We start from the raw sequence: 15,586 nt of genomic DNA on the forward strand, positions 1-15,586 counted from the left end.
GGAAATTCAAGAACCACCTCTACCGAAGGTTAGTCTTGTCGCTCATACATGTCTCTGGCGGCCATTTGAAGTTTCGGCGATCGAGGTCAATTTACCACGCTGCAACGTTTATTGTCACCCCTCTCCACCCCGCCTGTCCCTTGAACCTCCAGCATCATGTCACTGCGGCCCAAACCGGGGGCAGCCCGAGCCGCCCAAAACCAACAGGTCATAAAGGACTTGCTGAAGTTGAATTGCAACAAGACATGTGCAGATTGCAAGCGGAATAAGCGTAAGTGCTTCCAGACAGTCGAATTTCGAAGCTTCTTGCACAATGCAGCCCCGAAGTACCACTTTTGACCGACCCCCCCAAAACAAACAAAAAGGTGTTGCCATTCGGACACGCGTAGCTAACATTGAAGTTGGATAGATCCAAGATGGGCCAGCTGGAATATTGGAATTTTTATTTGCATCCGTTGCTCTGGGATACATAGAGGCATGGGGACTCATGTCAGCCGCGTCAAGTCGGTGGACTTGGATTCATGGACCGATGAACAATTACAAAGTGTGGTGCGATGGGGGAATGCAAGAGCGAACAAGTTCGTCTGCCCAGCATTGAGATTTGAGCATAGCGCGAGTGTATTGCTTGATTTATCTAAATTACTGATATCGTATTATAGGTATTGGGAAGCTAAATTGCCTCCTGGCCATGTCCCATCCGAAGCGTAAGCATTCCTTATCTTGGAAAACCGACACGGCTTCTAGATAGGAATTCTGATCGGACTTTAGGAAGATCGAAAATTTTATAAGGACCAAATATGAGTCGAAGAGGTGGGTTATGGACGGGCCAATACCCGACCCGTCGACCCTTGATGGTGATGGTGATGAGGACGTCGTGAGTGTGGGAAATTCTACCCACTGTTGGGATCTTTGCGGCTAACAGTAAATTAGCCATTAGCTGTTGTGCAAGAAAAGGCAAAATTGGAGCGATCAGCATCACATCAAGCAACATCTACCTTAGCACGACCGTCTCCGCCTGCACAACAGCAGTCGATTAACTTATTTGATGATGATGCTCCGGCACCTCCTACTAGACCTAAGACAACTGATATACCTGGAACACATGCACCAACAAAATCTTCACAGCCAGCAGCAGCTCCGAAGCAAGGCAAGCCTGGCGACTCCCTCCTTGGATTAGATTTTTTTGGCACCTCTCAACCCACAACCGCAAGCAGACCATCGAGCACTCCTTCAGGTCCACCAACTACAGGGCCTTCACGGCCTGACCTTAAACAATCTATCCTGTCCCTCTACGCATCTACCCCTAAACCGCAGCCTGCTTCTCAACATGACCGTACCACGTCATTCGGGTCTTCACCTTCTTTCCAATCGCCGCATAAGCCGCAAAACGACGCTTTTGGAGGGCTCACGGACGCTTTTAGCGGCTTAAGTTTTTCATCTTCCGTGTCATCACCTCCCAAAAAAGAGACATCATTTTCTGTTTTTGACTCTTTAACAAGTCAAAAGTCATCATCTTCCGTTCCCCAAACCATGTCTCCGGCGCCAGCATCAACTGGCAGCGGACTTCTCGATATTGCGTCGCCTAAACCCGGAAAGAAGCCGTCGCAAGGTAAATCTCCATCTATCTCAACAGGATCTACCGGACGGGCCTTTGACCTAATTGGCGCAACAATGGGTTCTACGAAATCAACTAAGACCCCGCCTACTGCATCTAATGATATTCTTGATCTTTTCTCTTCCCCGCCGGCTACAACCTCGCCCCCAGCCGTATCGCCACCAAAGCCAAACGAAATGAACTCCATTTTCAACCTATCATCTTCGAAACCTCAAACTATCACTCAATCTCCTCCCTCTAATGCTGCAACTACAACTAGCATGCTTTCAAGTGTTAATATAGACCCATGGGGAGGAAACGCCTGGGCATCCACAGACCCATCACCACCGACAACCCAACCTACATCAATGATGAGGGTTCCTGACACGCTGACTGCAAACGATATAGGTAGCGGCTGGGGTGCTTCGTCTGGTCTTGGAGGAAGTTCCGCTCCCAAGCCTACTCCTACCGTAACTGCGGACGAAGACTTTGGAGGCTGGACCAGTGCAGTGCCAACTGAAACTTCCACTTCTGCACCCAAAGCCAAAACAACAGGTGGTTTTTCAGGGAACGATGATCTATTCTCTAATGTATGGGAATAAACACGATGGAGCGCACTACTTACGACGTGACCACGATAGCAAACTTGAAAATAGAAGTGACGTAACAAATAATTTGATTTCAGTAAAGGCACCTTAGAAAGGTATATAATCTGGTTAATTTTTCTCGTTAGGAAGCTTAATTGAATGCTATGCTTGACAGTGTTTATACGCGCACGTATACAAGTGTACATACGGACAACCATCTTGATCTGGTAGGCCTCCCCTTTGGTCGGAGTCCTGGCCTAGTTTTCTGCATTCCCGCCGCTCCATACCCGCCTGGCGGTATTACCAATTGAGCAATCTCGTTTTGCTCCCTGTAGCTCAATCGCCTATTCATACTAACCAACCCTCAAGCGCCCTTCAATCAGAGCTTCAAGTCCAGGTTCCTTCCCAGCTATCCTACCTAGTACGTGGCTTTCGTTGTCGAGAAATTTACAAGCGCTCCGCCTGGAGACGGGCTTATAACGTCTTTTTGTTCAGAGAATCTCTTCTCATTTGTTTGATATCATCTGGTCATTGCCTTAAATGGAGATATACACCCCCAGATGCGGGTATAAAATATTCAGCGGGTGGACTCATTTCGGGGTCGGCAAAGCCCGTATTATGCAGACATTACCTGCTCGCCTTTACCTCCGAGGGGAAACAGAAAACAACGTGCAATACATCATTGCAGGGTATAGCGATATCTCTCGTGGACAAGCAGCTCAAAGAATCCGAGCACCAAATATTATCAGAGTCAATCCCTCCCAAAACGCCAAATTCGCCGCCGGTCCCAAGGCACAAAGGAGATAGTATAATAGCAATACATAATCTAGAATATCCAGCCCAGAACAACCCAAGCGCCGACACCGGCACCTGCCACGATGCCGGCGACTTTCAAAACTGCCACTTTATCACCCTGCCTTGCGGCGCGGGTTAGGCGACCGGCGCTACCTCTGAGATTCGTAGACAAGGAGGAAAATACTTCGCTCTATACGGCCCAAATAATACAGAATCAGTCAGTAATCCGCGGAAGTTTCGAAGCTTGGGGGTCAGGTGGAGGGCAAGGGATTTGCGGAAGGGAGGCGAGAACCAACAGTACTATCGATTGTTTCTTGGTTTTGTGCGTTGTCGTAGATATCTATAGTAACGGACTTTAAAGCATTTGTTTTCTGCGAAAGAGACTCGAGGAGCGCATTGTTTTGCCTGTTTGTGTTGGGGGGGGGGGGGTTTTCCCGGTATTAGCTGCGTTCATCTGGGTCGGAATGAAAGGGAAGAGGATCTGGAGCAGCAGCCTTTGGGCCCTCGGGAAGCGATAGGGAATCCAGCATACCGCTCACGCTCATAGGCATCACTCATGGCTGCGATATCAGGTTTCTGGTCACTTCTAATTCTTCCGAGCTCCGCCAGGTAATCAGTGCGACCGGGTTCGCAGAATCGGCGGTTGGGAGACAGCAGAAGTCGGAGATACAAATGTGTACAAAGTGCAGTTCAAAATACTTCAACTTGGCCAAGGCAAACTTAGAAGCAGAGACAACAGCAAGGATTCTTTTACAGGGAGGCAATTAAGATACCGTCTACGGAACAAGCAGTTCTTGACAGGTGGATGGCAAGGTCACACGCCAAGCCGTTCGGTGTGGCGCTTTGCCCCTGGGAAACAGCATCAAGCTCATCCATGCGGAGTACTCCGCACGTTGCTCCTACATTACCACAGCGCTCTTTTGGAAGAACGGAGGGATTGATGCCAAATTTATGTCTAACTAATTACATATCCAATTCCTCATCTGTTACTCCGTACTTCAACTAGTTATTGCTGTTTCTATGATTTCATAAAATGGTGCATATGGTCTCCACCAAATAGTCTCTCCCCGAATTTCTGCGAATGAAGTCTAGCTTCTTTGCTAGGTATTCTATAGCAGGATCTGGATTCCTAGAAGCCTTTGAGCAGGTGAAGACAATGGAAGATAGTCCCAGAGCCCTTGCATAGGGGCGATTGAAGCCATCACGGCCCTTTTTTTTTTTTTTTTTTCTCGCGCCTCTGCCCTTCAAGAAAATGTGACGATCCGGCCACCGCCTCCGACAGTCTTCGCTTTGGAGATAGAAGAGTTAGGCAATCATTGTCCCTCAATATAAACCTTTATCCCAATAACTTGCCATTTCAGCCAACCTTGTTATGCCGATCTTCCTCCTCTCCGTTTCGTTGTTCCTCGCGTTCTTCGCGTTTCTCGCGCAATCTATGCCGGTGCCGCCGGACGTAAACGTCGAAGTCAAGCTCACCAACCAGTAATTTCACGTTACTGCTCAAAACAAATAAGCAACATTGCAAAATGGTACCAGGTATAATGCTAACCAATACATACCTAACAAGGGTCTTCAGGTTCGAGTTCACCATTGAGCTCAACACTTCAACCGCCACAAAGGCGGAGAAGGAGGGATCCTCGATGTTCCGAATGTCCAGCAAATTTTCGTTCATCCGCCTTAGATTCCTGGCCAGTGGAAACGCATGGGGAGGGGTTAGATAGGGCGGCAACGAAAGGCCGTTTGATACTGCAGCGGATAAATGATAAAGAAGGGAGGTAATGACATGAGAATGGAAATCCTGAGAACTTGCTGCCCGCGCAAGATGTTTAATCCATTTCTCTCCCCCCGAGGAACTGTCGCTCCACGTACTTGCGCTCCATCTCCGGGTGGAGCTGACAGATCCCCGGTATGGAAATTCTTCGGGCATCATTCTGTCCACGTTGCGAGTGACGTGGGCCATCAGAGCCATACTTGTTAATATAGTCTGGATCTCTGAGCTGATATTTTCATATGTCTCCTTGGGAAATCGGCCTCCGATGGGTGGCTCGTATTTAACGAATTCGATGTGGCTTCGAATCTCGGCAAGCAGGAACATTTCTTCGGAAAATAGCTTATTTCTAGCTTTTTCTAGCAACCGTGCTGGCGATTGAGGGTCGCTCAAATCACCTTGTTCCTGGTTGATCCATACTTCAATAGAGGTATGCATGCAATTGTAAAAGGTCGCAAGAACAAAAAGGCCGCGCCCAAGAGTTTTACGGACGTGAGAACCAGCCGTCGTTGGGCTCGGAAACATTACCCAAATAAACGAAATGGCACATCCGGCCATCACTGCAACCAGCCGATAGGGCGCAAACAGATAGATAGGGAAAACAGTCAGTCCAGTTGATGCCGAAACTGCATTCCCTAACTTTCGAACCTTTTGACAGGATGGTTAGAAGTGCAGGTTTTTGCAAGGATAAGAGCCCGTGCATACCTGAAGCTCATACCCTATGGTCAAATTGAAGGTGATTAATGCAATGATGCATGCCGGAATCAAACGCGGAAACTTGACGTAGAAATAATACTTCGACAACGTCAGTCAGCTTCCATACGAACCAGCAGGAGTCTAACACTCACTTGAAGAAAGTTTCCAATATAAAGAAACACCAAGATTCCCGCAGTCCTCTCAGCTACAATATACCAAACCACAAAAGCCAATATCGTCGAGAGCACAGTTCCAACAATCCGCCCCATCAGGCCAAACAGCGACTTCCCGCTGATAGGGCTCATACCGATGACAATCACAATCACAGCCCAGTTGATCCGATTGCTATAAAAGAAATGTTGTGTCTGTTGCAAGTAAGCCAGGATTGCCACGCAGAATGCTGCAACCGAAACCCGCAACCCAAACGCGCTCTCCTTGGAGCTAAGTAAATGCGAGAGTCGACGAAGCCAGTTTCCAAATCTCTGCCACCTATTGACGGGGGGAAGGTGCTCCGGGTCGGCAAAGCGGCTTTCTAAGGGATCCCTCCCATGGATAGTAGGCTCATAGTCCGTCTGCTCGCCTACAACAGGAATTTCGCTTTCCACCTTTTCGTCTTCGCCGGGCCAGCCGCCGAAAATCCATTGCTTGATATATTCTGATTTTGGAAATATCACACGTTTTCGTCTCATGGTGCCGTCCGCAACTTTACTATCTGCGAATTTGACAAGATCTAAAACCGCCTGGAGAAGGATATCTTGAAGGTGACCGATAAACAGCAAAACAAAAAATTCCTTTCGAATTTCGCGAATTTCAGCGGACCGGCTTTGCTCCTCGTTTTCAACGGGTGCAAATGCGTTAAGGGAAGCCCAATGGCGCGGCAGATTCTTGCGTTGGGAGTAAAAGTCATAGAGTTTCTTCTCAAAATCAGCAGTGAAATCCTCATGCCCTGGCCTTGTTGTGGAACCATCTTCTTCATCCCTCGAAACGAAAGAAAATCTTCGTCCCCTAATGACCGTGGCAAAATCCTTAGGTTTCGAAATTTGAAGAGTGACAAAAGCATGTTGTATACCAGAGTTAACAAGTGCTTTAGCGGTCTCCAGGCGATCACACAAGGGGCGAACGAAATGCTCCTGAGTGGTCTCAGGTGTTTCATATAGAGAATCTTCCACTATAGGGCTGGTAGTGATATCTTCTTGCCTTAGACTTTCGAGGTTTCCCGCGTCCGTAGCCGCGCCTTGTGGTGGAATCGCCTTGGTAAGTCTCTTAAAAATACGTGGAAGCATAGCAACACCTGCCAAGGACAAGAACAGAGACCTCAGCAACGAAACAAGAGTTTCAAGGTCTTCAGCAGACAACGTTCCCCAAACTACCTCTTGTTTGGCGTAGTGCATTTCAGCATTAACCCAGGAATGGATAGCGCTGATTTTCCCGATGGCAGCCTTCAAGCCAGGCGATTCAAAGGTTGTTGCTGGCTCCTTTGCACTATGTTCGTCGACATTACCAGTACCTAAGGAGCCCAATGTCGCTCGCCTTACGATTGTTGCCATCCGGGTAATTTTCCAGGGACCGTCACTCTCAGTCGACTTGACGTATGAGATCTGTTGGTCAAGCAATGATTTCACAACAGCCGGATAGCCTCGTAGTTGGTGAAAGATTACACTCCGGCTAGTTGTCGGAAAGATAATCAGAGACACTCCGGTAGCAACCGCAAAACCGATTAAAAACGCTATCAGCAGCAACCTCACGTAGGTCAGGCCGAAAGATAGCGTTGGCATAGTGGGGGCTCTGGTCATGGTAACCGCAATGAAGACGGAAAATGAGGCCATAGGGCTCTGCAGCTCATTCGGGTGCCAGGCACGCAGTGAATTGGCAACCCTACAGTCATGTTAGAGTTGCAAGCAGTACCAAATAGTTCCGGGAAAGAATCCAGAGTAAGGGTTTACAGAGAGAAAACCTCTTACCAAATGGCAAATAAAAACCAAATCGCTGCCACTGCACTCGCGCTGCTGTTATACCCTCCTGGGGGAGCCCCCGGTGGACTGGTGTGTTCCCTCGCCTTGATCGTGCAGTAGATGCCCAGGCAGCACAACGACGCAGACACACATGTTGCCAGGGCAGTAAATAGCATTATCTTCATATATTTCGCACGAGGCAACAGACACTGCGCAATGACCGCCATTATCGGCGTGATATATCCATAATTTTGCGTAAGATTTGCGACCGCGCTAGCTTGGAACCTGCCGATCGAGATTCCTCATTAGTATCTCTTTTCGAACAGCCAAAGGCTGAGAGGAGCCCATTTAAACATACATGCATATCACAATCGTTGGCGGCAGCGCTCCTTTCAGCATCATGAGGAACGTGTGCTTGTCCATACCCAGCGCCTGCCATATCCCCCCGGGGGTCCAACCCCTCAATCGCGCCTTAGCCATTGTGTCCGTTTGTACCCCTTATCCGGCCCTGAGCTGCAAGGTGGCATTGACTTGATTTATAAAAAATAAAATTCGCGGGGATAATACTTCTTGAGAAACTTGCGGGGAGCGGCTCCACGAATAGCATGACGATATAAACCTGCCTCCGAAGTGGGTACCTCCCTTCAGCTCAGAATAAAGGTACGGCCTACCTCGGACAACCGGCTCAAATCGACAGGAAATTGAGATGTAAAGGCGCAGATAGTAGTGGCTTCATATTTCGAACGGATTGGCAGCTTGCACGGGACCTGCAGCTTAGGTCTCGGTGGTCGTTACTGGTATCTGCACACATGCCGGGGTCGGCGGCCAAGTGGGAGGAGTTCCGGCTTAGAGTTCATGGCCGAGACTGGCCCAACTCCGCACTCTCCGCCAAATCTAGAACGACGGAGCACTTCGAGGTGCAAGATCGCTCGGGATTGGCGGCGGCGCACATCGGGCTACTGTGTCTTCACCTGCACGCGACTATGTAGTTTTTTCACTTATAAATTATCCTTGCTTGATATAAAATATATACATCTATCCCAAGCTTTTAGAGGTGTCCAAGAGGGTTACACAGAACCAAACAGCAACAAGGGTTGTTGCAGGGCACGCAGGGCTGCAAGCCACGTTCAGACCACATCACAGAGCATGCAAACAAAGCCAGAAGAATATTCCCCCAAAGGCACAACCTGGGGAAACAAAGATGAATCATAAAAGGATTTAAAAACATAAATTATGGATATGGTTAAGGAGTAATACGGCAAAACCACTCCCAAGCCCTTCAAAGGGGAATAAAAAGAGTTTCGTGAACAACCCGCTATGCTATAGGGAAATAAAACAGGAGCAGAGGTATCCGGAGTGATATGTGCAGAAAACTTTCATGTGGTCTTGGCTCCAGGCTCATAAACTGGAGTGTTAAAGACACCCATGGCCGAAAACGCATAATATAGGAGTTATGGGGGGAGGGGAGGGGACGCAAAAGGCCCGACAAGGTCCAGTCATTAGTTGCTCGGGGTAAGTTTAACGAGAAACAGGCCGAGAGAAATAAACTATTAAGATCCTGAGAAACCGAGTACTTTTTTTTCGGCTGCATGAAATGCAAGATCGAAATTCTATCAAAGTCACCACATGTCATCGTCATCTAACTGAGAATCGTTTCCACCTGAAGTAGCACGCGGACCATGCTCGGGTCCCCACGCTCTTCCGGAATCATAACTTTGGTTGTTTCTGGGACTGCCGTTTCCATCCACGTCATAATACATTTGGTCATCATGTGTGTAGCCTGAATGATCGCCATAGTGATCCTGTTCCTGAACTTGCGGGTCAGAGTGAAAAATTCGATGGGAAGACGAAATCGCTCGAAGACGCTACTTACCTGATATCCTTGGTACTGAGAATACTCATCAGTATGCTGGTGTTGGGGCTGGTGTTGTTGTTGTTGTTGTTGTTGATGCTGTTCCTTCTTCCGCTGCTGGTTCTGTGCCGGCGACGTAGGTAAAGCCATATGCGGGTGCATTTGTTGTACTTTTGCAAGATAGGAATACATAAAATTGCTCAAAAGGACTTGTGAGTACAGTGCACGCCGTGGGTTCGCAAGCTTGATATGGGCCATACGGTATATAGCTCGTTCTTGGAGAAGAGAGAATCGGGTCCAGTTGTAATCGATATCGGCTCGGAGTTCCCGCACACGCGGTTCTGGAGACAGATTCCGCGAGAGTTTCCTGTGACTGTCACTCCCTTTCTTCTTACTTCCGAATATTGACGAGAAGAGGCTGGATTCCTTTTCCTTCTTGACCTCGCCGCTCTCGGATCTCCGATCTTTTCGCCGGTCCTCGTCCATTTTGACCTCCGAACGATCAAGCACCAGACTTTCTCGGCCTTTGGTACCTCCATCAATAGATGTCTGCAGAACGTCAAGACGGGTGTTATCATGCATTCTATCGCCCGACTTGCTCGATTTGGACTTATGTTTCTTTCCATCATCGTCCTTCTTCTTATCTTTGTCGTCTGTGCTTCGTCGCCAGTGCCAGCTCGATTTTCGACCACCCTCGGAATCTTTCTTCTCCTTTGACTTTTTGTCCGGTTTTTTGTCTTCTGCTATAGTAGGTATGATTGATAAGCTATCTGTTCTTGTGCTATTCCCAGGCAGCGCAGACGGATGGGCCGCGATATCGCTCAGTGGCGGAGGAGTATCTTTACCTTGTTTGAGTGATGCCTTTCTAGACTTGTTTCCTGTAGGCTCTGGTGGTAAAGGCATCTGTGGTGGAAGGGAAGGTGGCGGGTCATGGGAAGATTTGCGCTCCGGAATAAAGGGTTGTTTAGAAGTAATAGGAGAAGCCTTGTCTGCTGCAGACGTCTCAGTTCGCGGCGACCCATGTTGAGATACAGGGCTTTTAATGATTGGACGTGGTGTAGATTCCGTTTGCGCAGCTGACCCTTGCATCTGAGTTGCTGAAGTAGTTCGAAGGCCTAGACTTGGACGTTCTTGTCGCGACTCTCGGTTAGAATCAGGATTGTCTCCGAGTTTTGTGTTTGGAGAATATCGGGAAGAGCTAATCGTGCTATCAAGGACTGGGATTGGATCAGTAGACACTCTAGTTAGTCCAAGGATGGGTGCATCAGCTGTTGAAGGCGGAGATCCACATCGTGCAGCATCTGCATTTGAATCTGATTGTCTCGGGAACCGTCTTGGAACTCTCTCTCCTGCCTTCAAGCTACCCTTCCTATAAGTAGTTCGAGTCGACCTTCTTAAGCTATGGCCAGGAGGAGCGGGTGGGAGGATAGGCCGATCATCAGCAAAATTATTCAATAATGCGCCGGACGATGCTTCTTCCGCCAGTGCTTCTAAATTCGGAGGGGAGGATCTGATGCTGTCGGAACGGCTATTGACACTCGATGAATCTACTTGCCTAGACAACATCGACTTCTTTCTCCGCAGCTCCCCACCTGAGCCTTGCTGCCCACCTGGGTTAGGATCCAGGAAAGACAGCTCTCCAGATCGCCTTTTAATCTGCTCCGACTTGCTTTCAAGAAAGGATTTAAACTCTTTTGGTGCTATTCCAGGATGGAGCCGTGCTGGAACCCAGAACAATCTGGAGGTATCATCTTCGTCAGCAGAGGCGGACGGCGCGATAGACGGCATGTTGAAACTCGAGCTGAAAGATGGTAAGTCTGGGTCAAGCGCCCCAATATCCATTGACATCCTCCTGAGGGCTGCCAGGTTATTTAGCTCCTGCGCGACAGCCGCAGGGTCCGATTCATAGTCGAGGTCGTCGACTTTGAAGTTCGTGGTGGTAGTCTCCGTTGCCGCAGCGCGGCTCAACCCCGGCGACAACTCTCCGTTACTTCGCTGTGCAGCACCATCTCGAGGGGGCGTTTGGTCTCGTAGCTGCCCATTTGTTCTCTCCCCGTCGATTGAACTCGTTCTAATAGGTAGATGGTGTAGCTGGTGCGGTGAAGTAGAGGGTCCGGAATTGTTCTTAGTAATCGGAGTGGTAGAAATAGTTTCGTCCTGCTGTGTTGCAACAAAACTCAATCGCTTTGAATTCCTCTTGTCGTAGTTGTCATCGTACATTTGGCTGATGGTCTCCGTAACGTGGTGGCTATCGTCGCTGATCGACAGTTGTGGAACATGCCCCCGCCGCGATGTATCTCTTCCAGTGTCTCGTGGATGGGAACCTAGTGAGGTCTTTGACACGGAGAAAGAAATATTAGCACTACCATAAAGCGAAACAGCTTAGATCCGAGAGAGCTGATCGGGGTGAGGGGGATCTATTCGGGTGTGAGAACGGAACCGAGGTGTGCAGTACGGCATGGCCCAACGGCTCCTAACCAGCCATCCTTTTAAAATAAACAGTCTTTTGTTTGGCAGGCCGCTCTTCCATAGACACATTGCGCTCAGAACCAAATTCAAGTCCACCATCTGACGTACCTGCATCATGAGGAAAGTGTAGCGTCTGGCTGCGCGATCTCAGGGAGTGTCGACAAACTCAAGCGCGGAGCGTAAGCCTTTCTGGGGATAAACCGCCGGAAATGCGTAGTAGCAAAATAGAGTGGCATCGAAGCGTCAACCAAATCGTAGGGCAGTCGGTTACGGAGGCGGGCCTCGCTCACCCATCAGGCAAAAGTGAGTGAAAGGAGGCAAGAGGGAGGATGACGGTCGGACACACAGTAGGAAAAGAGAAGCGTCAAAAAAGCCGTGGTTGTGTCCTGCTGGGAGAGGAGTTCTTGAGTGATCGCAAGCGCAGTGAATGGCAAGGGGGCCTCTTGACTGGGGGTGCGGGCTGGGATCTTGGGTTGGATAGTGGTGGTACTAGGTGAAGATGGATTGTTGGCCAGCGCAAATTACAATGCACGGACGAATGCTGGGTGAAGGTGGCACATGAGCGCAACAGAAGCTAGTGGAATGGTTGTGAACACGCTTGAAGCACCCCTTTGGTTCATCTGCTTGCACAGACTCAAGGTAGATGTGCTGAGATGGTCCCTGTTCTTGGGTGTGAACCTTGAGGAAGAAACGAGGTTAAACTACGGAGCAATGAGAGGTAACTTCTGGGATGGTTCCATAAAACAGGGCCTGACCACTCCCCTTGGTCTGATTCACAAAATCACTGCCGAATGGTCGGATGCGACAGAAAAATCATGTACAACCAACCAATAGTTATATGCCTCTGGGGTCTGGAATCATGAGCGAGCTACAGGTTTGCTCCACTGCTTTCGTCTGATAATCTTCGCCAATATCTGCACAGAATGGCAGCGAAAGAGAAAATCCCCAAACATCCAGATTCCACCTAAGAGGCTCACCGTAACTTCATGATCCACATGTGGCTGCCATTAACCAAAGAAATCACCGCATGATCAGATCTAAATTCCCACCATGATCACTGGAGCAATCTCCCGAATGACATGTCTGCACACTACATGATCTGAGGAGAGCAGCGCAAACCCGTTTGAAACGGGTTGACTGATCGCCGGTGATCGTTTCCAACGGCCAAATAATCAAACCAAATAACTAGCTAAAGCATCATCTCTAATTCTACAGCCCATGCATTTGGACCGGAATGCATAAAGTATTCCTTGAGTGCTGTCATCCTGCCTGCCTTGCCTTGTCGGGAGATAGTCGGTTACTAGCATCCGGGGGCTGTTGGATGCCGTCTTGCGTTACGATCCCTGACTGGCTAAACAATAATATCGAATGTTAGGATGCTGTGCCGTTTCTATTAATGCCTCGTTTCTCCTACTTTCCAGGCCATCGATCCCAAAGGAGAAGGTTTGATATCGCAGAATACCCTAGTGGCAATTGACTGTCATCCATGCGGCCACGCTACTGAGAAGATAGGTTCCCTATATGTCCTAAACGGTATATCGAGTCCAAGACATGATGAGTGAGAAATATAGACAAAGAATGTAATTCTTCTGCTAAACAAGCCCATATGCTACTTAACCAACTCTTAAATACAGAGAGCCAATTTGTTATGAAATACAGAGAATCATCAGCAGATACAAAAAAAAGCAGCTAGTTACATCAAGAGTAATAGATGGGAAAGTAGAATAGAATAAAGTAACGCCAAGCTTTCCAAGATGAAAGATGCATCGAGATGAGAAGCGAAATGGTGTGAGTTAATGTCCCGCATCGAATATCAAACGAATATGATCCCGGAAATTTCATTGCTCATGAATATACCCGTCTTCTCTCGAACTCCGACGCTGTAGGCCGAGGCAGGCGCGATAATCGGCGAAGGCAGCACGAGAAGCTGCCACTTAATCCATGACATCCACATAATTGCTGATAGTGACATGGCGTCAGAAAATGGGCTATTAAAAGTGCCTGTATCAAGATGCATACAGATACTAGGGGAAATATTACCTTGGGAAGACCCCAGTTCTATCTCCTATCCTTCCAGTCCACCAATCCTCCTTTTTATCCGTTCGCTTCAAAATCGTGATGACGTCCCCTTTTTTAAATCCCAAGTCCCCTTCTTGATCGGGATCAAACGTAAACAAAGCGATGGCCTGATTCTTTTGGAGAGCAGGCTGGGATGGCTTATTCCCAAACACGGGTTTCGGTGCTGTTGGGCGGGCTGGCTTCTTGTTGCGGTACACATAATCACCCCCGTAGGGACCCGCAGTAAAACTGCGACCGCGACTGGAGAAATGGTCATTTGGGCCAGCCATGGTGCTGTAGGTTCGGCCTAGGCGTCCAGTAGGCTGGCGATCGTAAACCTCATCAGCCCATGTATTTGCCCTTGCTGGTCTGTCATGATATTCATATTCATCGTTCATGGACGCTGATCGATTACGAGGGATACCTTCGCCAAAGGCGTCGCCTCTTCTTCCTTCCCAGACGACGTCGTCATGGCGATCTTCATAAACGGGGATATCATTATACATTGTGTCGGAATATGCATTTGCGCCAGAAAATGCTCGAGACTGCAGGACTCTCATAAGAGGTTCTGCGCCTGGGGGAGGGGGTATGCTTCCTCCAAGCAATTGACTCGCAGTTACCCTGGCATTATAGAGCTTCGAGTTGGCATCTCTCCGCTCAACCAAGACACTTCCTTCCAGACTCACACCGGCGAACAAGCCCTTTGTTTTTGAATAAGAAAATATGCCAGCTACGCCTTTGGCGCTGGCTGCTCCTGCTGCTTCTGCATTCCTACCAATGGGCCCTGCGGCAATGGAAACGTTGCCTCCGAGTGTGATCGATCCGAGTTGGGAAAAGGTGCGTACAGCGGCATAATCGTTGAGGATAAAAACGAAATCCGTCAATTCAAACCCGATCTGGCCACCAACACCTGCTCCGGCAGTTGCGATTGCAGAAGGAGCAGACCAACTGCCATCAGAAAGGCGTGCAACCACCACACCAGAGCCGAATCGGCCGGAGCCTATGAACCCCGCTTTCAAGACAGTTATGATAGCGAGGCCCTACCGCAAAACATGACAGTTAATATCGCCACAATAAAAGGGAATTAACACTCGAAGCCACCTAGATTCAAGATTATCTCAAACCTTTGCATTTGCTAAGATTTGTGGCGGAATGATCTTATCTGGCCCGAACGCCTGGCGGGGATCGACAAATGAAGCTAGGATCTTGCCAGCTTTCCTGCATTCGCCTGTTTTCCACGGTTTTAGCAACGATGAGCATCACGAAAATATCAAAGAGAAACATACTCCTCATAGACGAGGGCAGCGGATTGTGGATTCCCAGCGGCATCGTCGATGCCGGACCTCCGGTCTCAATGGACCGTGGAGATTCCCGTAAATGGTATGCAAGGAGGATATAACCAATCGGTCAGGCGGCAAATAAAATCCAAGAGAAATGAAATCAGCCTTCGGCGTTGGCAGCGGCAGTCTTGCGGCGTAGAACGAATGCTCAAAACCGGCAGCGCTCTTCGTATCCAACAGCAGTGGAAGATGACGGAAACATCCAGCCTGGACTTTGCCGGCACTCAACACATCCTGTGGGGAAAGCCCGCTTTGGCCGTGGCTGCGCATTGGGGTTGGCCAATAGCAAACTGCCATCTTGTCCCCATGATTACGTCAGCCCCTATCGTTGCGCCTTCGCTTGCCGTGGCCCGCGTGGGTCACGGTGGCTGCTTAACTAGTTAGGTAACCAGTTAGTTAGTTACCGGGTGTTTTGTTTTTCCGCGCTGAAGCTGCAGGTGAGGTCAGGTTCCCGACGGAACCGGAGCTCCCAAAG

General features: G+C 49.0%; 6 protein-coding genes across 6 annotated transcripts; 2 read left to right on the forward strand and 4 right to left on the reverse strand.

The window, feature by feature from the left end:
• The first annotated feature begins 39 nt into the window (after positions 1-39).
• CIMG_01255 (stromal membrane-associated protein) lies at positions 40-2,293 on the forward strand. The gene is made up of 5 exons (XM_001247483.2): positions 40-271; positions 410-578; positions 660-704; positions 769-874; positions 931-2,293. The coding sequence occupies exons 1-5, from the start codon at positions 157-159 to the stop codon at positions 2,194-2,196; spliced, it is 1,701 nt and encodes a 566-aa protein (XP_001247484.1). The 5' UTR covers positions 40-156; the 3' UTR covers positions 2,197-2,293.
• Positions 2,294-2,726: 433 nt separating this feature from the next.
• On the reverse strand, positions 2,727-3,721 carry CIMG_10707 (blocked early in transport 1). The gene is made up of 3 exons (XM_012358872.1): positions 3,509-3,721; positions 3,273-3,381; positions 2,727-3,166 (listed from the first exon to the last, which is right to left on the reverse strand). The coding sequence occupies exons 1-3, from the start codon at positions 3,532-3,534 to the stop codon at positions 3,008-3,010; spliced, it is 294 nt and encodes a 97-aa protein (XP_012214295.1). The 5' UTR covers positions 3,535-3,721; the 3' UTR covers positions 2,727-3,007.
• Positions 3,722-4,051: 330 nt separating this feature from the next.
• On the reverse strand, positions 4,052-8,176 carry CIMG_01254 (uncharacterized protein). Its single transcript, XM_001247482.2, has 6 exons — positions 7,751-8,176; positions 7,402-7,677; positions 5,593-7,315; positions 5,450-5,539; positions 4,536-5,392; positions 4,052-4,472 (listed from the first exon to the last, which is right to left on the reverse strand). The coding sequence occupies exons 1-6, from the start codon at positions 7,870-7,872 to the stop codon at positions 4,334-4,336; spliced, it is 3,207 nt and encodes a 1,068-aa protein (XP_001247483.1). The 5' UTR covers positions 7,873-8,176; the 3' UTR covers positions 4,052-4,333.
• Positions 8,177-8,407: 231 nt separating this feature from the next.
• CIMG_01252 (telomere silencing protein Zds1) lies at positions 8,408-11,729 on the reverse strand (the record flags this gene model as incomplete). Its single annotated transcript, XM_001247480.2, has 3 exons — positions 8,408-9,200; positions 9,266-11,568; positions 11,723-11,729. 3 exons carry the CDS (start codon positions 11,727-11,729, stop codon positions 9,012-9,014), a joined length of 2,499 nt encoding a protein of 832 aa, XP_001247481.2. The 3' UTR covers positions 8,408-9,011.
• Positions 11,730-12,042: 313 nt separating this feature from the next.
• Positions 12,043-12,547, forward strand: CIMG_12797 (uncharacterized protein; the record flags this gene model as incomplete). Its single annotated transcript, XM_004445768.1, has 2 exons — positions 12,043-12,206; positions 12,292-12,547. 2 exons carry the CDS (start codon positions 12,043-12,045, stop codon positions 12,545-12,547), a joined length of 420 nt encoding a protein of 139 aa, XP_004445825.1.
• A 732-nt stretch (positions 12,548-13,279) lies between these two features.
• On the reverse strand, positions 13,280-15,281 carry CIMG_01251 (uncharacterized protein). The gene is made up of 4 exons (XM_001247479.2): positions 15,058-15,281; positions 14,896-14,999; positions 13,754-14,811; positions 13,280-13,672 (listed from the first exon to the last, which is right to left on the reverse strand). Exons 1-4 carry the CDS (start codon positions 15,098-15,100, stop codon positions 13,648-13,650), a joined length of 1,230 nt encoding a protein of 409 aa, XP_001247480.1. The 5' UTR covers positions 15,101-15,281; the 3' UTR covers positions 13,280-13,647.
• Between the last annotated feature and the right edge of the window lie 305 nt (positions 15,282-15,586).

The sequence above is a fragment of the Coccidioides immitis genome, assembly GCF_000149335.2.
Source record: "Coccidioides immitis RS genomic scaffold supercont3.1, whole genome shotgun sequence".
NCBI lineage: Eukaryota > Fungi > Ascomycota > Eurotiomycetes > Onygenales > Onygenaceae > Coccidioides > Coccidioides immitis.